Source organism: Erpetoichthys calabaricus, chromosome 17 (genome assembly GCF_900747795.2).
Source record: "Erpetoichthys calabaricus chromosome 17, fErpCal1.3, whole genome shotgun sequence".
Classification (NCBI taxonomy): Eukaryota; Metazoa; Chordata; class Cladistia; order Polypteriformes; family Polypteridae; genus Erpetoichthys; species Erpetoichthys calabaricus.
In genome coordinates this window covers 47,906,758-47,930,206 of record NC_041410.2, presented here as the reverse complement: position 1 = coordinate 47,930,206, position 23,449 = coordinate 47,906,758, and the positions used below count along the sequence as shown (strand labels likewise).

Sequence of the window (23,449 nt, the reverse complement as noted above, 5' to 3'; positions counted from 1 at the left end):
AAAGTGACTTTTTAAACAACTTTATATCATTAAACTGAATATTTAAACTAATAAATAATAGTATTATTACTGATAGTTGCACTATTACTTCAAGACTTCAAGCCCAGGTGCATTACACAGTATTCACCAAATTAAAATAAAATACAAGTGCAACTTGGTGATGACATCTTTACCAGCTGAACAATCATTTAGGCAAACTGCATTAATATGGACCTTGCTTCAAGCTAAGCTATACTAGGAAGAAAAAAAACAAACTATATGTCGAGAACAAAGTCAACATTTTCACTTTAATTATGAAGTAAATTATGAGAATAAAGTAGAATGTCGTAAACTAAACTTCTTCCTAAAATCAATGTTTAATCAATTACTTAATTTACCCCGTCATAAATTAATGCAGCACATTAAATGCTTTGTGTTACGTTCCCCGACCCAGTGGTTAATCACTACGCTTCTTAAACTGACTTCCTCCGCACTAAGAGTAGACAGCGAACACCATACAGAATCCATTCACTTCATGATATTCCTGCTTTCTGAAAATTTAAAATGCTAAGATAAATACTTGATGATATTTTCATGATGAAATGCATTAAAGCAGGTATTACACATGCACAGTAGTGAGGCGGTAGTGCTGCTCCCTCGCAGTAAGGGGTCCCCAGGTGTATGTTCAGTGTAGAGAACTTTATGACAGGTGTGACGAGGCTCCAAAAAACTGGATGTATGAATAGCTATCGCACAGGTTTTAACTTAAATATTGTGTAAATGTTGGGTTTGTGATCTGCTGGTCAAAGACACGAACACAGAATTCAATGGATGTTCTTTTAAGCGGGCTCTCTTTATTGCATGCATGCTGTCCATCTGACGTAGGCTACCAAAACCCCAGTTGCTATCCTTCCTTTTTCTTCTTTCACCACATAACCACATAACCAGTCACCACACGATAAACGTCTTTGTGAAATTAAAACTAGTTATAAACTTAGCCCACGGAGTGTTCAGAACTTTAAAAATATCTTCGTTATACATGTTTAATTATGCCATCCATTCAGAGTTGCGCCCATCTCTGAACGAATTACTTAACACAAAGCATTTAATGTGCTATATAACTTATGACGGGGTTTGAGAAAATCTAGTAAATTAAATATTCATTTTATGATGAAGTTTAGTTTACGATGTTCTACTTTAATGACAAAATTACGAGAATAAAGTCAAAAGAATATATTCTCGTCATAAGCGTCAAGATTAAAGTAGAAATGTCGAGAATAAAGTCAAAATGTCGTCACACTATTACACAGTACCCAGGTACATTACACTGTATTGAAAACAAAACAAGTACAACTTGGCTTGCAGTATTATCCAGTAGTATAGAAACAGTATTTACACATCTGACCTTTTAAAACTAAAGCATCTCCAGGCGACAGACGTGACTGCTTTTTTTCGGCTCTGTCCATTTTCACCACGCAGCATACCTATGCTACCACCCACTATTTGGTGGTGTAGCAGTGAAAAAGAGCCCTAGTGCAACAAATCTGTGTTTAGCGGTGTAGTAGGGCTGAGCGTTTAATCGAAAAGTAATCGAAATCGACATTCAGAACCTATAATCGATCAAATTTTTCCAGGTCGATTATTTTCCCTTTAAAAACACTACCGTGTGTGGAGTCATGTGACCCCGCTCCGTTACGTTATTCCGCCGACATGTCGAGCATGGAGAGCTTAAACACTGACACAACTGAGCAACAAGAGCAGCTTGTACCAAAGAAAAGCGCAGTCTCCGTCATTTGGACACATTTTGGCTTCAGTAAGGATGACATCGAACAAAATGAAGTCAGATGTAGACACTGTAGAAAAACAGTTGAAGCCCAAAAGGTAACACCACCAATTTGTTTCAACACTTGAAGCACAATCACGTTACTGAATATGAACAGTGCATGGCTCAAAAAAAACAAAAAGACTGACAAGCGCCCAGCAACAAGTGCCTCCGCAAAGCAGATGTCGATAACACAAGCATTCACAAATGCCACACAGTATGAGTTCAAGAAGATGGAAAGAAATAAACTGACGCTATTTGTTATTACATCACAAAGGATACGACTCCCTTGGTTACAGTGGAGCGAAGCGGGTTTAAACACCTCGTTAAAACTCTCGACAGAAGATACACTGTGCCATCGCAATCACATTTTTCTTTTAATAAGAAAAACATTAAAAATATTTTGTTTCCAAAAGTGCAAGTTATTTTTACTTTTTTTATAAGAACAAAGTAACTGTTCGTTTTAGGCAATGTGTGCTTTAATTTCAGTTGTTCAACATTGATGTTCAATAAATAAATCACAGTGTGTTTCCTTCAATTATTTTAAAATCAAGTAAGGCACCCTTCATTCAAAAATCTCTTACTTGTAATATGTGAGCATATTTACTGTACAAAACATGTCAGTGAACTATGAGGCCAAAAAAATAAAATAAATAAAAAAATCGTTCGTTAATTGTAATCGAGTTAAAATGTTCAATTAATCGAGATTTTGATTTTAGGCCAAATCGCCCAGCCCTACGGTGTAGCAGTGAAAAAGATCCCCACTTGAACAGTTTCCCGCTGCGCCATGTTCCGAACGTCGTTTAGGCAATTTAAACCGGTGTTGCGGTATAAGAAAAATCCATATCATAAAAAAATTAAACTGTTTTTGGTATGAACTGGTATACCGCCCAGCACTAATGGAGACCCCCAATAAAGGACTAGCTTAGGTTAGTATTTCCCACTGGTGATAGTTATCTTCCATTATTTTGAAATAAGTTGCCAAACTTGCCTCATTCAACCAAGGCTACAATGGCACAATTGGTCTAATTTCAAAACCTCTTATTTTAGCCTGATTTTAAAATTTACACAACTATTTTTGTGGAGTTGGATTTTTTTTTTTAATGCTTTCTGTGATCCAATTATGTATTGATGTATTTTTGGGCAATATGCATCTCTTTCATATCTTTATTGGGTTTACCTGGTAATTGATAAACTGACAAGTTGGATAGCTATAAGTACAATGTTCATGGATCAGTATTAAGATAAGAAAAGAACTTTATTTATCCCGATGGAAATTCTTTTGTCATATACATGCTCAGTGCAACAAGAGGAATAAAGATAAGGTAGTCAAGAGTTTAAAAGGAACAGTAGTAATAGTGCAAACAGAATAACAACTCTAAACAAAGTAACAAATAACTATAATAGTTTGTATTATAACTGTATAACTAATTTGTGCAAAGCAACAAACAACTATAACTAAAACTATAACAGATATAATAAAACAACAGATTATTAGTGCAAGTGGTTATGAAAAGTGACTTAGTGTTTGTGCCATGAGTAAATGAGATAGCAGCATGTGATGATGGGATGAAACAAACATTCCGTAACATACAGATGAGTAAATAAAAAAAAAACCAAATGGGACCTATTGACAAAAATTCTGAAAAAGATCACCTACAGAATGAGGAAGAGTTATACAGTCTTATTGCCACAGGTAGAAAGGATTTCCTGTGGCGTTCGGTTCTGCATTTGGAGGCAAGGAGTCTTTCGCTGTGTGTGCTCTGATGACCCATCAAGGAGGCGTGCATGGGGTGAGAGGGGTTGTCCATGATACCGAGAAGCTTTTTCAGCATTCTCCTCTCAGACACCTCCACCAGGTTCTCCAGTCTGACACCCAGGACAGAACCAGCCTTTTTAATCAGCTTGTTCAGCCTGTTGGCATCAGCTGTCTTCACCCCCACTGCCCCAGCACACAGCTGCAAAAAACACCACGCTCTCAACCACAGAGTGATAGAACATAGTCAGCATTTTCCTACAGACATTGAAAGACCTGAGCCTCCTCAGTAGGTAAAGCCGGCTCTGCCCTTTCTTGAAAACCGTGTTGGTGTTCTTGGACCAGTCCAGTTTACTGTCAATGTGTACCCCCAGGTACCTGTAGTCCTCAACCACCTCAACATCCGTTCCTCTGATGGTGACAGGGGTGGGAAGAGGAGCCTGCTTCCTAAAGTCCACAACCAGTTCCTTTGTCTTTGTGATGTTTAACTGTAAATGGTTCAGCTCACACCACTCCACAAAGCTGTCCACCACACTCCTGTATTCATCCTCCTGTCCATCCCTGATACAGGCAACAATGGCAGAGTCATCAGAGAATTTCTGCAGGTGACATGACTGAGACCTGTACCTGAAGTCAGACGTGTAGAGGGTGAAGAGGAAGGGTGATAGGACAGTTCCCTGCAGCGCCCCCGTGCTGCTCAGGATGGTATCAGAGCAGCAGCTCTTCAGCCGGACATGCTGTGGTCGATTGGTTAGATATTAAATATTATATTAAAGGTTAAGAAGTACAACTATAAGCTTCGATGTTGTGGAATTATGAACTATTAGGTGCTGTCTGAACATGGTCTGGATTGTGAATGAGAACCGACACCGCCATTTGTGAGGTTGCAAATTACATTGAAAACTCTATATATGGAACAGTGATAGATGCTTAAAGGGAAGCATTTTGAAGAGTATATTAAAAAGAAAAAAAAAAAAAAAAGTATTTAAAGACCCATCTTTTCTACCCACTGACTGCAAGGTAGAAACTGAAGGCATTCTCCCAACTCCACCATATCGTATTAAAATCTTTCATAGACAAAGCTTGGCAGAACAGAAAAACCAATGAGATCAAATAAAGAAACCAAGTCACATTTTAAATTCATGTAATCCATGTCTGGCTACTGGTATCAGTGGCATTACAGGGTAGATAGTTCAGTGAAAATCAACTTTTCCATTGGAGAAAGTGTGCTTCCTGGAACTTGGTTCAAATGTGCAGTGCTAAAGAAGGTACTTCCAAAGAAATGAGAGCAGCATAGCAAAATCCAAAGTAAGGAGTGCTGGGTTAAAAGCCAAGCATGCTCTATTGATGAAGGCCGTAAAGGCAGACCATTAATATCTGACATCAATTACACAAACAATGACACAGTATGTGAATTAGAAATAACCAAATTCAGCAAAGGTTTACAACAAACCAATCTCAGCTGTGTGTGCAATCCACTATAAGCAGGCAACAATATTCAAAGTCCCATTGTACAATTGCTAGTACATATGACTGGCATTTCTCTTACAAAACACACTTTACCATGTCTGGCTGTAAGATTGGACACTTGTTAAAAAAAAGTTGCTGCATCATCCAATGGTATTTATACCATATAGGCCAAGAGAATCCAATCCTTTGGAAGATCAAAGACATCTAGTGACTGATTTACAATGATACTTTGAGAAGTCATAGCAGGTTAACAGTCCAAAGAGCAAGACAGTAGAAAAAGATTAAAGTTGCAGCAATATTACCACATTTAGTAGCAGAGGGCATATTTTGCATTTAAGGCTTTCTCTTTTGACCTAAGACACATCCAGTCCTATCCACTCACTCAGCAAAGAGGATAAGGGTGTTGAAAACTATTCTGTAGTATAAACATGACAACCAGCCAAAAAAGTGACACCATTATAAGCAGCTCATATTTATCATTCATAGCTGCATTAGTCAAATTGCTAGACATTTCCATCTTTAAACTAAGATTTCTCACCTGATCTCTGCAAAAAAAAGGCCCAGGCTGACGACTGCAAACTTGGCACATTGAGTCTTCAAGATATGGGTCAATTTGAACCTAAACAAAACAAAGTGAAAAGCATTTGTAGGCAGCATAATAAGCAATCCGACAACCCGGTTGATCCACCCTAAATCAAGATTACCTTTTTAGTAAATTTAGGAGTTTTTATTTCCACGAAGGCTGCACTGACAGCTTTCAGGTAACTGCGTTGATTGTTAAAAGTAACACGCCCTGAACCTTTACACACACACACAAAAAAAAAGTTATACATTATATTAACACATGTAAGTGCATAAAAAGGACTATACAAATAGTACTTCTAATAACTTGACAAAAAATTTTCCATGCAGCTATCAATATGCTGTAACTGTTCATTGTCAAAATTCATTCGCAAGACCCTTACAATATTAATCTGCCAAATACCAGTATTGACAGGCACAGATTTTTGCTTATTTTATAAACAATCATTAACCCAGATGGCTGGAATTGCGATGTTCTACAAGACAGTACTTTTCAAAGAAAGCAGTTTTTAAAACAACCAGCACACAGGTATCCTGTAGTAATACACTAGAGTTAGCATTTTAATGACCAAAACAAAAACAAAAAAAAAAAAAAACAAACACACTATAAAAAGGGATTCAATTACTGAAACCACATTTTAAAACTACCCTTTAAACTTGAGAATTTCAAATAGGCTTTGTGAATGATCTAGATTGGACAATCCGCATGAAAAATAATGGCACCTCTCTTTACCACCAAGCCTAGGGTCATCTGAACCTATGGACTGTTAAGTGTTTACTAATGAAGTTCTCCCTCTTAATGTTAAAGTAGCTTTGTGCTATGCAACATGTTTAACAGAGGATTCATGGTATCCACATCTTAAGTTTATGTGTTAAAGGATCACAGGGCATTTTGTAGTAGAGTTCTGGATTTTAACAAAAAGGTAAAATACTTTTAAGTCAAAAAACAAAAAAACACACAAAACTACATATTTATAACACCGCTTTACTGAAAAGAGTTATTTAGGATCAAGGATAGAAAAAAAAAAGGTAATTAGGAGTATAAGGCAACAAGGTTTGAAATGTGCTGCTGCTCAAAACAGTCCTAGCATGCAACACTGCTGGATCAGAACAGACTTAAATTAGATCTCTCAAGGGTTAGGGTCTTCACAGGATAGAAGTTCAGCCCTTGACTATTAAAAAACTATACATTTACCTTTAAGCGCTAAAATACCAACTAAGCTTTAAATTGAATCCCAAGGATTAAAAGGTATTACACAGATGAAACTACATAATCATAGATGCTATCCCCAATATTCTGTATTAAAACCTCAAATCTACTTTGCATAATACATTTAGAGTATAAGCACAGAACACAGCTTCCAGCTACACGTTTTCCTATATATGGACATACAATAAACAAAGGAATTAAGAGTATAAAGGAGGATTTTGAAATCTGCCCTGAAAGCCATTATTTAAAAAAAAAAAAAAAAGACTTAACAGGAGGCATGTGGTTGTAATATTGTTCTAGTAATTTTTGCAGCTGCATTTTTAATTTCCCAAAAAACTAGACCGTGCTTACCTACAGGTTAAAGTATCCCTATATAAATCTCACCACTCATTTGTTTTGTACAGTAAATGCTTTTATACATTTCCTAGTCTCAGGTTTGATCCAGTAATTTTTAGAATGGCCATATTAAAGGGCAGGATCAGTTATGTAATGAGAAGAAGAAAGGATAGAAAAAAATATTTAACCAAATATTTAAAGATACAACAATTTACAACTTTGTGGGAATTGTGTTTAATTGAACCATTATGATTTAAATATTACATCTCAATTTACTCTTACATTAACTACATCGTATTTAAGACATACATTTTGAAGAGGCATTATACAGAATATACTGTTTTAGCTGGTTCCCATGTGTCAATATTGAACTTACCAATTGGATACTTGTGCTTATCTGTATCAATTCCAGCATACATCACACCACCAAACAGGTCATTCATGATACTAGCAAGAGCTTCTGCATTAAGCATACCATGCAAGGCACCTACAAACACTGTTTTGCTAGGGTCAAGACGCTGAGAAGGACAACGAACAAAATTGCTGTCAGAAATGATCCAAGGAATAACTTGTACCTAAGTGGGAAGAGAAAAAAAAAAAAAGTAATGCTGATAACACTTTTGAAGATGAGCTTTACAGATCTTGTGTAATGAAAATTAAGATCTTGAAATTCAATAATTAGCTTTTGCAAAAAAAAAAAAAAAAAAATCCAAGAATACTGACTAAATACCATAAGCTCAAAAGAAAAAAAAGTTTAATATCAGATTATATAACTTTGTAAGTTGACACTTTGAAAGCAGTGCTTGTTCTCATCTCCTGAGGTTTGCTCATCAAAGTAAATCTTTATTCCAGACATACAACTGTTGCATGTACAGCATCTCTCAACGGTTAATATGTCTGTTGAATTATGCATGCTTTAAAGTACTTTTAGCAATTGTTCCAGTATGTGTTTCCATATAGCAGACATGTGCAGATGGCATCGGTTTAATTCAAGAAAGTTAATCAAAAATTTCAGAACATATGTAGTCTACTTCAATATGAATGACTAAGCTAAAAATTAAACCCATAGCTTACAAATTAATTTATTTCAGCATTGACTAACCACTGACATTAGTTAGTACAGGTGTGGATGCGTCTCATAGCTCCAACACTATGGCTTCAAATGGCACCATCTGCATGTTCTGGTCATATTTGCAAGAGGCATTTCCCTGCAGTTCCCACCCACCTCAAATACTTCAAAGGATAATTTCAATCATTCCACTTTGTTAACTTCAAGGTCATCCAGGCATCATTCTGTGGGGAAACCACCCTTGATAGTAAACCGAGTAAATGACAGCTGTAACTTGGCACTTTGCAAGTGTGTGTGCATGGCTTGTAATTTACTTTCACTAAAATGGGTTAAGTATAGGGTTTTTGGGGTCTGACACACTGGCTTAATCATTTTCACCTCCCGAAATAAAATACAGGCAATGCTACCAACCACAAGCAATTACTTTTTAGCAGGTATAAATTTTATACTATACAACAACAAGCAATTGAATTTTATACTCTTAACAGCATTTGCCTTGTACAGTCCAATGTTCAGCTTTTATCCCACTATTTACAGTATGCTGTGTGAAGGATAAAAAAATTACAGTTTAAGAATTGTGCTAAATTTCATATCCCATTGTGCATTTGAAAGCAGAGATTAGCAATTTATACCAATGGATAAGAGGACTGTACTCAGTCACTGTGTTAAGCTTATACTTTGTCCATATGTATCGTGGCTTTACTCCAGATGCCTTTATGGTCCTCACACATCACAAGGACATGCACATTTGGTTTACTTTCTACTCTAAATTGGCTACGAGTGTACATGAGGTGAGGAACTGGGACAGATTTCTGCCTTGCATCCAGTTTTGCCGGGATAGGCCATAAGGACATGTAACCATTAAAAAGGAATAAGTATGAGAGTTTTTGCAGCTATGATGCATTTGTATGTTTTCAGTGTTAATGAACACTGCACTACTTTTCTGTATTGTTAAACTGATGCTTCTGCAACAGAAAGGATTTCCAGTCCCCACCCCTATCCATTTTCTGCCAATTTACTCCTGTATAAAGTTGCAATTGTATAAAATTACATTGTATGGCGTTATTACACAACATACTTACAATATTACGCTATGCATACTGCATTACTGTAGGTGGTGGTTTGGGGGTAGGGGGGAGAAGAGATGAGAGAGGAGGGGAAAAAAAAAAAAAAAATTCTATACCTGCTTTATTATTTCAATAAATTTACAACAACACACAAACATATGGCCTGACCAATTAGTCGACTTTCAAAAGAGCAGACATTTGGCTTTCTAAGGCATATAGATGTGCCACTCTATTGCAGCGATCACTTGGTAAGAACTTATAATAAATCCATTCTAACCTGCATTTTAAAAACAAGTTTTTGTGTTGGAGACAAACTGATTGCTCCTTCTTCCAAAATGTACCTGGTACAAAGCCTGCATGCGTTACCCTGGCATGAATGAACCCCACTTTATACGCAGATACACTTCCCAAAATTCTTACTTGGACTAGTTTAATAGTCATTTCCCCGAGTGCATCAAAGAAATGTGGACATATTTGCTATACAAGGATAGGACTTTTACACAGTGAATATGAAAAATGTCTAATGAAAATGTAAGTGGTCTTTACTGGCCTTCTATAATCTAAGAAAATGTCCCAATTTGTTTTTGACACTTTCCTGGCTAAATATGTTGAAATAAAACTATATAGACAGATGGCCAGAACTCTCCAGGATGTTAGAAGGCAGCCCCCCTGCTTTGCTGTAGTGCCTCAGATTCCCACAAGGGCTCCATGGGAGTTGGAGTTTTGCACATCCCTGCTGGGTTCCAGAAATGCAGCCAAGGGGGAGCTGGAGGGGTTGCAGAGCCATACTTTGGGCTTTCACCACACCTGGGAGTGATTCCAGACCTTGCTAATGAGCCACCTGGATCACTCCCAGGTTCAGCAAAAGGGAGCAGAAGGATGAAGATGAAGCTTGCCACAGGAAGAGTGGAGGCAGAAGGTAGGAGAGGAAAAAAAAAAAAAAAAAAAAAGTGCTGTGCTTACTGCTGCAGGGGGAAACGAAGGACAAGTTTCCCCCTTAAAAATAAATGGGTTGCTACACTTGTGCCTAGTGTGTGTTGTGTCAGGTGCTGAAGCCAGTGTGCTCCCTAGTGGTCAGAATATATACACACACACATGCAGAATTTAAAGAAAACAGACTGACATTTGAAAGGAAGACACTTTCAGTGAATTAAATCATTTGGCTCACAACATGAGCAAAAGATCGATCTGTTAGCTCCCAACCACTTTTTATTCAAGATCATCATTTTAAACGTAAAAATTTTCTATTATGACTTACGATTGTTGCTTTTGTTTATGATAATTAAAATTCATTCAATTGCTGCTTCTTCTGGGATGGTTACTCAATGTGTTTTCATGTCTACTCTTAAGAGTATGGGAGTCTGGGACATATGCAAGTTAATATTCTAGTAGCCAATCAGTTATTCTTTTGGCCATTAGAATATATACACATTAATCTACTTAGCATTCGACGCAAGCGTAACACAGGCAACTGTATACACTTCTCGCCCAAGTGTTAGACCTGAGGATTACTCAGGCTGTAAAGGTGCCAGAGTTTGTGCGAACCGTCGCTCAGGAAATATAGCCGAGCATTACATAAACGGGCACCAAGTGTTACCAAGGCAATGATGCAGACATGTCTAACATTTTTCAGAAGCCCAGGTGTTACATGCTCTTGACAGCGATACAAGCAGTGATGACAAAGTGAATCTCTCTTCAGTTAGGAAAATTGAGCGATTCTGATGAACACGAACGTGATGCTTGTGTCAATCACATGTGCAGTGTGCTCTTCAAAAACTAATCAGTCTGGAAAGAAAATCCATAAGGAATCATGCTTTTTCCACCAACAGTGATGTTTTATCGGGTATTTCAGTGTTTCAAGATACCACAAACTATATTTTGACAGTATATAGTTATTAGCATCATTAGTCATTTGTATTCTTTCTACACTTCTGACTGAACTTTGTGTTTTGTAAGTTTTACAGTAGAAAGATCAGATTTAATGTGTCATTTTTCAAACCAAAAATGCTTTTTACATACGTAACACTAAGGAGGCTACACTATTAAAGCATTTAAAAGCCAAAAGTGGAAGGGAGAAAAAAAAAAAAAAGCTGATCATATGGCAAGCACACTCCTGGTTATATTACAATAACTGACATTTTATATGAAGGTAAATCCATTTGAATTTCATTATTGCACACATCTCAGTTATATACTGTACATGTGCACAGATTCATTTATTCTTTTGCCAATTCTCAAAAAAATTTTACTTCACTGATAATTATGCCACACATTCTGATTATATGAAGCTTACTCTTCATATTTACAGTGAATCCGGAAAGTATTCACAGCGCATCACTTTCCACGTTAAGTTACACCCTTATTCCAAAATGGATTAAATTAATTTTTTTCCTCAGAATTCTGCACACAACACCACATAATGACAATGTGAAAAAGTTTGAGGTTTTTGCAAATTTATTAAAAATAAAAAAATTGGATGTTGCTTTCTAACCTTGAAGATGTATAGCATTTCAACACCCATGGACCTAAACATCTAAAAAAAAAATTTAAGTTACAAGTAGGCAATAGTAAAAGTTTTCTACTTTATATTACAAAAGTGTTGTCCTTTTCCTTTGCACCCAAAGCATGTGCTCATTTTGAACAATCATCCAAGGCTAGCTTATAAATTTACAAATACTGCAGAAAGAACCTGCAAGCATACATTAAATCACAACTTCTGTTGGCAGCACTCTGTCTCAATATGTTAATCTTTATTGATTTGTAGTACTTTATTTGCCTAATTTTATGCATCACTGCACTGTTTCTCAATCATTTAGTTTTTAAGCAGTCTGCAGAAAACTGACACGAGTTTGAACTGCCCCTTAAAATAAAAATTACATTTTGACGGGATCATAAAAATGTAACAAACTAATTTTAACAAAAGTAGCCAAAACCCTGCCATTTGATTTTGCGGTCCATAAATTACAATGAAATGTAGTTTCCACAATACACATATTTGTGTTTAAGATACTGAATTTACATATTTTTTGGACAAGTAGGTTATATCCTACTTAATTGCATGTGTGGACTGAGCACATAACCTTGCCACCTCTTGCATTTTTTTGTGTGGATATAAGACTATATTCAATCCCCCCCCCCCGTGCCAGAAAATAACACTAACTCCTCACAATGCCACTGCAATATGTGCATTATTTGTGTGATAAAAACTGCTTCCTTATATGCCAAGCAGCAGTTTAAAAAAAAAAAAAAAAAAATTCCTGGCCAACTGATTTCTAGCAGTGTCTTGCACACCCCTACTCTTTAGTGTATATTCATAAAGTATGTGACCATCATTTGCCATAAATGGTATAGATAGTACCCAATAATGATTGTAAGCCAATTAGTAAACACCAAAAAGTACTTACATCTTTACATCTCATTCTACGGCTGGACATCTTGAAATAATATTCACTCAAGTCATCAGAATTCAGCAGGTCCTGAGTACAAGCTTGAAGCAAGGAACGCACAGATTTCTCAGATTCAAACACAAGGTACACATACCCTACAAAAAAAAAAAAAAAATTAGGGTTAGGGTTGGTTGCGTCTGTACAAAATGGGGGTGTGGAACACACTCCCTATTTGAATTCTCTCATTAACCCTTTTAGTGGCAACAAATAAATTTACTGGTATGGTTTTAACAGGACAAAGTAGTGATTTACTTTGTGCACTTTAAAGCCAATCAAAGGCAATCAAAAACAGATGAGATGGAAGGCCCGTTTTAGGAGAAACCCAACTGAGCGAACTCCCAACCCCCTTGGATCCCTTCTTGCATTCAGAGAAGACAAGCTGAAAAACATGCTGAACAGAGCAGACTATCCTGAACACCTACAATTAAACATCTGGCTTTATTGTATAATTTTCTATATAGTCCAAAAACCTAGTATATTTTTTGAAATTATTTTGCAAAATGTCATTTCATGAACAGTTCCATCAAATTTTTTTTAAACCAACAATTTGATAGGCTACTAGATCAATTTGTTTTATCGCTCTTAAATTCTTCTTCATTCAACACTTCCCTTGCCAGCATCTGTGTGACAGTCAACATTGAGCACTACTTGGTAGCATTGTTTTACAGTAACAAGGACACTAAGCTCTTTATTTGTTACCACACATCACAAATACATGTATGGTATATTCTACCTACTTTGTGACTTGTTTCAAATTATATCTGAATAATCATGCTTTTTATTGGCTGCACAGTATATATGGTGTGGGTACAGTATTCATTTACCAGTAAAGTACTGTATCTGATTCCATAATTAACTCTGTGCTGTCCAAATCTGTATATTTTTCCTGTCACTGTGCATTCTACATTAACTGGTTCCGGTACGAACTACATTCTAGTGGTGTTATGGCACAACAACATTTGACATAGATTTAAATTCATCTGTTGGTGTGGCATAACTCAATATGGCAATGCATAGTTTATCTGAAGGTCCTTTGTGTAAAAGACCATGGACTTCTAAAGTATGGGGAGTACTGTACTAAACAAAAGCCAAATAGGTGCTCCTGCATACTTAGTGTTTAAATGTGAAATGGCACATCATTGCAAGAGTGTAAAGAGTACTAAGATGGAGGCATTCTGGAGTTGTCTGTGAAAATACAGTCAAGACAAAGCCCTAAGTTCTAATTAGTTCTGCTAGATCTGATTGGTAAATTTCTACATTCTAGTTATTTTCCTGAGCGTGGACTTCAAAAAAGGACTAGTCATCTGGGAACAATGCAGTAGTTCGCTAGCTCTGAGTAACTAGACTTTGAGGAAGCTTATAAGTAGGAAATGAAAGATAGGATCTAAAGGCAATACACAGTGAGATAGAAATGGCACACACACCCTTCACTATTCCTGTTCCAAAGATGTCAGGTACTAGACCTAATGACAGAACACTTAACACTAGAATTACCAGAGCCTACGAAAAAACTCGTATATCCGGCCCACCTTAAATCGCTTCTTAAATCCGTTCACACCTCTCCGCCAGCATCCTTTGTCCTCTAAATGTGCTGATAAAAGACAAGCTGCCAGCAGCCGGCTATTCCATCCCCCCCCACCGACTTAGAACGTGAGCGAACTTTTCCCAGCTCACGACTTGATTGTTTACCTGGGAGTGAAGTGCAGTTTTACAGTGGAAATGATAGATCGTTAATTGGAAGAGACACATGAAATGCGTGTTCCGTTTCTAAAGTAATCTGTGTAAACACATTGTTAAAACAAACTTTTTCATATTTTAGTAATAAATGTTACAAAATGTAGTAGGCATAAACTATAGAAATATATAAAGCCCGAGTTCCAAAGATCAAATAAACACTTTCACAAAAGCTTCAAGAATGATTCAACAGCTTCTGTGGTGTAGCGCGCTAAGATTTGCTTCTTAGCGCAGAGCAGCTTTTCCTTGCCTCACAGACCTGAGTTCGATTCCCCGCTGGGGATGAAGTGTTGCTTTTTTTTTCTTTTCTTTTAAACCTCAAACTGACATAAAATGTATACATTGGTATGCACTGTCAGTTACTGAGATAGTTATATTTTCATGTGGGATGCTCCTTTTCAAATATTTTTTTTAACAATTGAGACTGCAATTAACAGGAACAACTGTCCTTATAACTTATTTTTAAGATCCATAACACACAGACAGACAGAGCACTGCGTAAGAGAGAGACAGACAGGCAGAGAAGTCACTAGATATATAAATAAACAGGGAAGCCACGTGTACTGAAAGAAAAAACGAACAACATGTGCGTTGTCCCTGCTGCACTGAATAAGCGCTCTATCACCACCCCTCCCCCGATCTTACTTACCTACATAATATTATTATATATATATTATTATATATATATATATATATATATATATATATATATATACACACACACATATATATACATACATATATATATATATATATACATATACATATATACATACATACATATATATTACACACACACACACACACATCTACATATCTACATATATCTAAATATACATATCTACATATATCTAAATATACATATCTACATATATCTAAATATACATATCTACATATATCTAAATATACATATCTACATATATATATCAAAATACCCGCGCTTCGCAGCGGCAAAGTACTGCTTTAAAATTTTTATTAAGAACTAAACCTTTTTAAACCGAGGGAAAATGTATGAATAATTATTTGTTAAGGATCTCTCTGTATACCACGTTGTCAGTTCGCCCCTCTGCTTGTAATATGACCAAGCTGTGTGGTAGCTTACTGTTGAGCATGCAACGTACAGTTGGCCATGTGAAAAGCAGTCCTGCCTGAAATCAATGCCAACCTTTTGTAGGGTCTGTCCCCGAGACTTATTGTCATTGCGAAGCAGAGCCTTAGTGGAAATTGTAGGCGTTTGAATTGAAATGGGAGATCAGAGGGTATAACGGGGATGCGAGGAATAAAAACTCTCTCCCCTGAGCCACCGCCAGTAAAAATAGTTGCCTCAATGAGGTTGTTTTGCAGACACGTGACCTGAAGTCTCGTGCCATCACAAAGTTTCAGTGGCTGTACGCAAATCTACAATCGGTTTCATATTCTGTTCGTACCTTATCAATTGTTTTATTTGTTTTTTGAACAGGTTTGATTCATCGAAGTGATCACTCCTGCTGCGTTCAGTCACTTCACTTGGTCCGCTCTCTTGTGTGATGTTGCGATGTCCACGGGTTTATTTAATGACCTGGCAGTTAAAAGTTTGTCGCTACAGCAATTTTAACTATTACAAAGTGATCCAAACTGTCGTTTATACCTTGTGTCTTCTCATTAAACTTGTATCTCACGAATATGGCATTGCAAACAGCAGCAGGTCAGTTCACGTGCTTACGTGGGAGGCGTGATGACGCGATATATTTTGATATATATCAAAATACCCGCGCTTCGCAGCGGCGAAGTACTGCTTTAAAAATTTTATTAAGAAGAAAAGTAAACCTTTTTAAACTGAGGAAAATGAACCGGTTGTAATATGACCAAGCTGTGTGCCGAGTTTACTCTTGAGCATGAAATCTAACGTGGTTTGTGCCCTTCAGAATGAAAAAAAGTTTGCATTTACCTCTTTAATAAAAGGCGAGCTTTTAAGCCTGAGAAATCACCCCGTAAATGCACACGTTTAATTGCACGTGTTATATGTATGCTTACACAGTATTAAGAGATACTCAAAAATTAACGTCATTTACCTTCGTTCCCGCGTTTGACTCGTGCTGTAAATCTCTTCCTTGTTCATTAGAGTATATGGACAAAAAACAGGTTCCAGTTATGACCATTACACGTAGAATTTCGAAATGAAACCTGCCTAATTTTTGTAAGTAAGCTGTAAGGAATGAGCCTGCCAAATTTCAGCCTTCTACCTACACGGGAAGTTGGAGAATTAGTGATGAGTCAGTCAGTGAGGGCTTTGCCTTTTATTAGTATAGATCCTGTTGAGCAGATCAGACACCCAGGCAAACAACACTGAATAATCAATAGCTGCAACTACTTTGCCCACCCCACCTCCTCACCTGAGTCGGTTTTGTCTGTGTTCAGCAGTGTTTCCCAAACTCGGTCCTGGTGAACCCCTGTGGATGCAGGGTTTTGTTCCAACCAGATTCCTAATCATTAATGTCGGTGAAACTCATCCAGGATAAGTCGGTTTTTCAAACGCAGACGTGTAGCACATTAGTCTAGCAGACTAGCTGGATGTAAAAATGTCATTGACGAAACTGTTGCTCTTAAACTTCGCAACACTGCTGTTGGCTTTGTTTGCCAACATTGGGATAATATCGGCGACATGGTCACAAACTGCAACAACTCACCACACAAGGACACCCTGTCTCTCGAGGCATTCACACTGCCGGAAGACAACCATAGGATACGCAGAAAACAGCCATGTCAGTCAACGCAAATCAGACACCCAGGCAAACACTGAATAATCAATAGCTGCAACTACTTTGCCCGTCCCCACTCCTCACTTGAGTCGGTTTCGTCTCTGTTCAGCAATTTGCGCCAATCTCGGTCCTGGTGAACCCCTGTGGCTGCAGGGTTTTGTTCAAACCAGATTCCTAATCATTAATGCCGGTGAAACTCATCCGGGATAAGTCGGTTTTTCAAACGCAGCCGTGTAGCAGATTAGTGTAGCAGGATGTAATAATCCGAGATGAATGCGCACCCTCGCGCTGAGTGAAAAGCCAATATATATTAAGTCTACAAAACATGATCAGCAAGTCTTTGATAGGCTGCAACAAAATGATGAAAGAACGGGCGCATTTTTTTCACACAAGCTGAGTGGGTGGGTGTTAGTTAATTAGCAACTCGAAGGATTTCAAGATACAATATGCACAAGAGGTAACACTGCAAAAGCGGCCCAAACCAGAAAAGACGGCTGGCAAAAAGTGGCTGACAAATTAAACGCGTGTGCATTGTACTTACTGAAAGCAGCGTTATGGATTTTACAAATGTTCATTTTTTTCCCTCTGCTTAAAAAACATTGAAAAAGCGGCACAGATTGGTTTGCAGCGTGTAAAATTGTTTGTCGCGGATAATTTGCTATCCACACAGGGAGGAACCGGGAAGCGAACCCACAATCTTCCACTGTCTCCTTACTGCAAAGCAGCCGTACTACTACAGCGCCACAAGGCAGTTAAAGAATGCACCGGGCCACATGTTCATTTTTTTTCCCCTGTGCTTAAAAGACATTAAAAAACTGTTTCTCAACTGTGACTCCGGAACAATTCAGTACGCGAAAAGCGGCCAGAACCGCAAACAATGAAAACTCTACGTGACTCACAGGTAGTGATGGGCCGCTCGATACTCAGGTTTCGAATAACTTGATCGAATAACATCATCTGTGATTTAAGGATTTCACATTTTCTTTCTCAAATGTGCTTACCTATATCATGGCAAAGTACAGGGATAAACCTTTATTTTCTGTCTACTCTGTTTTAATTAAGACAGACCAAAGAAAACATTTAAGGCTATTAAATGTGATCTCAAGATCAGGGTTAATTATAATACTAATAACAGGAGCGATTATAATGATACAGTGCAAAAGTAAATACTAATTGAAAGAGCCGGGAATGCATGAGGTGAGGCATCTTATTTTGTTTAACTCTTGCTATCGTATAGTGCGTTCTGCCTGTCGGCGTTAGTTATATTTATATTTTTTAGACATCACACACTACAAGCTGCTGACGAACCTTTCTCTTCGTTGTCAGTCTGTAGCTACACAAAAATAAAAGCAATACGACTTTTAACAGACGTCATTGAAGCGTATGATAAGTTTCTGTAACGTTAATGAAAATGGCCAGGAGGTGTCACGAGAGAGGCGAGTGTCAAATGCTTCGAAGCTTCGATACGACTTCTGACACAATTGCTTCAAATGTGTTGATGCTTCGTGAGGCTTCACTCCGCCCATCACTACTCACAGGTTACTGAACGAGTAATCAGCAGACTAGCATGACGGATGGGGCGTAATGGGAGTCGTCCTCCTCTCCTCCGGATTTTTCAAATGTTAATTTTTTCCCTGTGCTTAAAAATCATTAAAAAAGTGGCCTGATTATGCGGCGTATGGTACGCCGTGGGTTGGCTAGTTTGAGATAATTCTGCACTTACGAGATGCATCGATAAGGGGATGACAGAGTACAGCAATCAAGTGATCAGTGTTTCTTGGTAGAGAAACAATCTTGCTCAGTTCTATATGTTGGAATGCCTGTCCACCTACACTCCAAGTTTTAACCTTAGATGTTAGGGTTAGAGGTCTGCTTATAATTCCAGAGAGGCTTAAAGTAGTGAGGTGGCTTCTTGCCGTTATGCACCTAAGATCTAGAATACTTTACCTATAGAAATTCATCAGGCTAATAATGTGGAACATTTTTAAAAAACTGCTGATTTTAATATGGCTTTTTCGTAGCTACATTTCAGTTGTATTCCTAATAGACTATATATGGGTATGGAATTGTATTCAGGGATCCACAATCTGTACTAATCCCCACTATTCTCTGCTGTCTGAGTCCTGCTGTGGTGGCAATCTGAGCTGCCACCACCACCTGATCAAGGCACCATGCAGCCCTGAGATGTTGGACAAATGAGACCCCCCCCCCCCTAATTTTGAGACCAACATCAAATTCCTATCATGTGAAGCCTGAAAACAGGTTTGATTTAGGAACACTGGTTAAGCAGAATGCCCAGTGGGGACTGCAATCAGCATTGGAACCCCTGCAGATTTTTTTCTCCAGTCTAAATGTGTATTTTGTTTCTCACCCTTCTGGCCATTTGACTAAATAAATATAATATTATATATATATATATATATATATATATAACTACCTTAGCTTATTCCTTTTCTTGTAACTATCATCTAGTAAAGCACTCTGAGCTACATTGTTGTATGAAAATGTGCTATATAAACTAATGTAAAATTTGTAGACATTAGCAAAACCAAGGAACTGGCTATTGATTTTGAAAGCACCAACATACCCGTCTGATCACTATGCAGGGAGTAGATGTAGAAATGGTGCACTCCTACAGTATAAGTAACTTGGGAGCTCACATCAATGACAGGTTAAGACTGGTCTCATAACAGAAGAACCAAGAAAGGTAAGATCAGGATCTCTTAGGAAATTGTGTTCCTTTAATGTGGATAATTAAATCCTTCACCTATTCTACAACATTTTTATTCTGTGGTGTGCTAAGCTGGCAACATCACTTCATGACAGATCTACTGAATCAACAAGGGCAAGCTCAGTTATGGGATGCACTCTGGACTCCCTGGCAGTAGTGGTGAAGGAGATAAAAATAAAACAGCCATTAACACTAGAATTACCACGGCTTACCAAAAAAAAAAAAAAAAAAAAAAAAAACACTTGCAATCCGGCCCACCTTAAATCCGCTCACACCTCTCCGTCAGCGTCTTGTAAATGTGTCAATAAGCCCACTATTCCATCCTCCCACCGCTGCAGAAAGTGCAAAAACCTTTCCCAGTTCATTCCCTGATAAACCAGACTTGAAGTAGTACTTAGAGCTGTATAGGTTAAAAAAAAAAAAAAAAAAAAAAAAAAAAAAGGTTTTTTGGAACACATGCTTTTCACGGGTGTTCCATGTCTACAAAGATCTAATGTATGCAAGTGTATAATGACAGGAAATGCAAGAAATGTTGAACACATACCTAAAAGACACTTTCTTCATGTTTTAGTACTAATGACAAAATGTAGACATGAAGTGTACAGTGTGTGAAGACTGAAGTCCAAATATCAAATAAGCACTTTAAAAAAAAAAAAGGTACAAATAGCGTGGCTTGTTGTTGCGATTTCTCTCTTAGTACAGCGGTAATAAGCGCCGACTCCCATTCAAAAGGTCACCGGTTCGAGCCTACCCACTTCTCAAAAATAAACGTTTTGAGTAGTGAGCTGCTCTTACTGTTACTATACAATAAACACACACATTTGAGTCTAACAGCCAGTATAAATGTATGGTACTTGTAAAAGTTAGCTTTTTTTTTTTTATATTTAGTTTTATTCTCAGTCGCGTTCACGCTCGCCCCATCTGACACTGCGGTTTTCAAATAGACATGCTATAACAGAGGTGAACTCATTTCGGAGAAAGAACAGAAGCATCCCCAACAAGAAATGCCCACTCACATAAGAACACAGCTACATATACATAGATCGATAGATAGATAGATAGATCGATCTCTTGCTCTCTATCTATAAAGATGAGAATGTAATAAAGCCTAGTGCTAGCATGTGTGGCTGATAAGGATTTATTGTCTCTTGTGGCCAATTATGGCTTGCTATTCTAACAAGAACTTACTCACCCAGCTGTCAAATGACAAGACTGCTGTGCGGATGCTTTCCTTTCATATATAACCTATATTTACATAAAGGTTGTATAAGAACTGCTATTTTTTGCTGCTTAGATAGGTTTTATTTGTTCTGCTGTAGCTTCCACTGTTAACCATAATATAAAATTACATGCAACACCAAGAATGTTCACATATCCAAATATTTGATTTGAATATTCCACCATAAAAATTAAGCCGACAACATGAACAATACACAATTTGAAAGCTATAAAGAAAACTAAAACAAAACTAACGTGAAAAAATAATTTGAAAAAACGATTAAAAAACGGATATAGAAAAAAAAAATTATTATCCAGCACTATAGAAAGCCAGTAGCATGTTAAGGGATAACATGCCTACGGCCACTGCAAGATGTGTAATGATGAAAAGAAACCACTTTTAAACAACGTTTCTAACAAAAATCTTCAATTGAGATTCCTTGACCTTCTCCATTTGAACATCCTCAGCCTTTAAACTTCACAGATCAGGACACGAGTACATCAGTGACCAGACCTTGCTCCTCAGGTGGCAGGAATACCTGGATAAGCCAGCTATGAAGCAGTACATTTTTTGTATAGCCCAAAAACAGACTTACTGTATATATTTTAGGAAATGGAAGATGCGATCCATATAGATTAGTTTAAAAAGAGCACGTAAGCAGTAAATTTAAATCTGTTAAAAAGTAAATAAAAGTGGTCAACCATCTTCAGTTTTATTGTAGCATTCCTATTCAAAATGAACAGGCTGTAAAAGCTGCAGATTTGGGGATGAAACATACAACCTGTTCTCTAGACCTGGCTCCATGTTAATAAGATGGACTTTTCACAAGCAAGACAAAAATTCAACTAGAATGAAAAGCTTCATGGACATTGTATTTATATCCGTGGGGAACACAATCCTGAGAGAAATTCAGTATCAAACATTTTTCTAACTTTAAAGTTGTGCACTTTTCTGGTTCCAACTTTACATTGTGCAAACTACATTGGTACTGCATATACTCTGGATGACACCACCTTGTTTTTATGTTTGGTTTACCTGTTGTAGGCCACTTCCTCACAGACCTGTATTTAACATCCCTAACCCTGCTTAACCCTCAAATGAAACCTCTAGGTTGACACTAGCACACACATGTATCCTGCCATTAACTCATTTTTGATGCCATTTGTATTTAGTATTGCGCAGAGACAAAATTAAACACCTACCAAATCTCATTAAAAAACTTGTGCATTATAAGAAGCAGGGAAACTTACCACACTCTTAAAACATACCCTCCTAAATTCCAACGTTCACCCACAAAGCCACAAGTAACTGGGTAAAAGTCCTTCCACAGACTTATTCACCTTGCTGTTCAGCTCTTTCGAAGAACAGCCACAACAGCATCACACGTCAGCCTGTGACATACAAGTCAGCCACAACACATTCAATTCAAGTCGCTTCTTCCGGAGTACAAGATATCTAATATCAGAGATTAGAATGGGGTTTAAATCAGACACAATCTGCATGGGTTTTCTTTGTACATCCTAAACAACTTTAAAATTTACTTTGAGGTTTACATGACAGACCACTTCAAAATTGCTCTGGTGAGTGAGCAAGTAACTGTGAATGTGTCCTGCAACTGAAGGTGAAAAAGTTCAGTTATTTAAAACTAGGATATAGAGATATAGATTAGTAATACATGGATTTGTTGTTCCAGCCATTTATCAAATGGACATTCCATTTTACAGCTCCAAGGACAGAAAAAAAAAGAATTTTTTTTAGAATACGGTTTCAATTGGCTAGCTGAACATGAAAATATACAGTGGATCCTCAGTTTGTGAGTAACTTGGTTTACGAGTGTTTTGCAAGACGAGCCAAAATTAATAAATTTTGACTTGATAAACGAGTGAGGTCTTGTAGTACAAGCAGTATGTATATGCTTTGTCTGCTGAACGTCATGTGATCACACCTGAACTGATGGTGGTTCTCTCGGTCGTTGCGGGATTGTGGGCAATCGTCTCCAATTCTGTGAGTTGGCGTGCCTCACTCATATAGTCAACATCCGTACGAACGTATACCGTTTACTACAGCATTGTGTGTGTGCGCGCTGTGACATGCGAGTCCCCGTCTTACGCCCCAAAACACGAAGCCGAGTCTCAGTACTTTAGCAACACCAGCTTTATTCATCTTGAAACAGCATCATCACAGCTAATTGTAGCGGGATCTGCCACTCTCCTTTACACAGACAGCAGTCAGGGTCGTGGCCAAGTAGTACGGTGCCCTGTGCATTTATAATGTTCCTTGTATCACCCAC

At 37.6% G+C, this 23,449-nt stretch overlaps 2 protein-coding genes across 3 annotated transcripts in view; one reads left to right on the top strand and one right to left on the bottom strand.

The window, feature by feature from the left end:
- The window catches only part of ubl7a (ubiquitin-like 7a (bone marrow stromal cell-derived)), a 1,205,533-nt gene that overhangs the window by 407,943 nt on the left and 774,141 nt on the right, over positions 1–23,449 (top strand). The window lies entirely within an intron of this gene.
- Positions 1–23,449, bottom strand: part of cpeb1a (cytoplasmic polyadenylation element binding protein 1a) — a 171,216-nt gene that overhangs the window by 5,740 nt on the left and 142,027 nt on the right. For both annotated transcript variants that reach the window (XM_051920796.1, XM_051920795.1), the window contains exons 8-11: positions 12,696–12,832; positions 7,532–7,730; positions 5,732–5,826; positions 5,566–5,646 (exon numbers count right to left, since the gene is read on the bottom strand). In XM_051920796.1, coding sequence (XP_051776756.1) covers positions 5,566–5,646; positions 5,732–5,826; positions 7,532–7,730; positions 12,696–12,832 — 512 coding nt within the window. The remainder of the gene's footprint in view (positions 1–5,565; positions 5,647–5,731; positions 5,827–7,531; positions 7,731–12,695; positions 12,833–23,449) is intronic.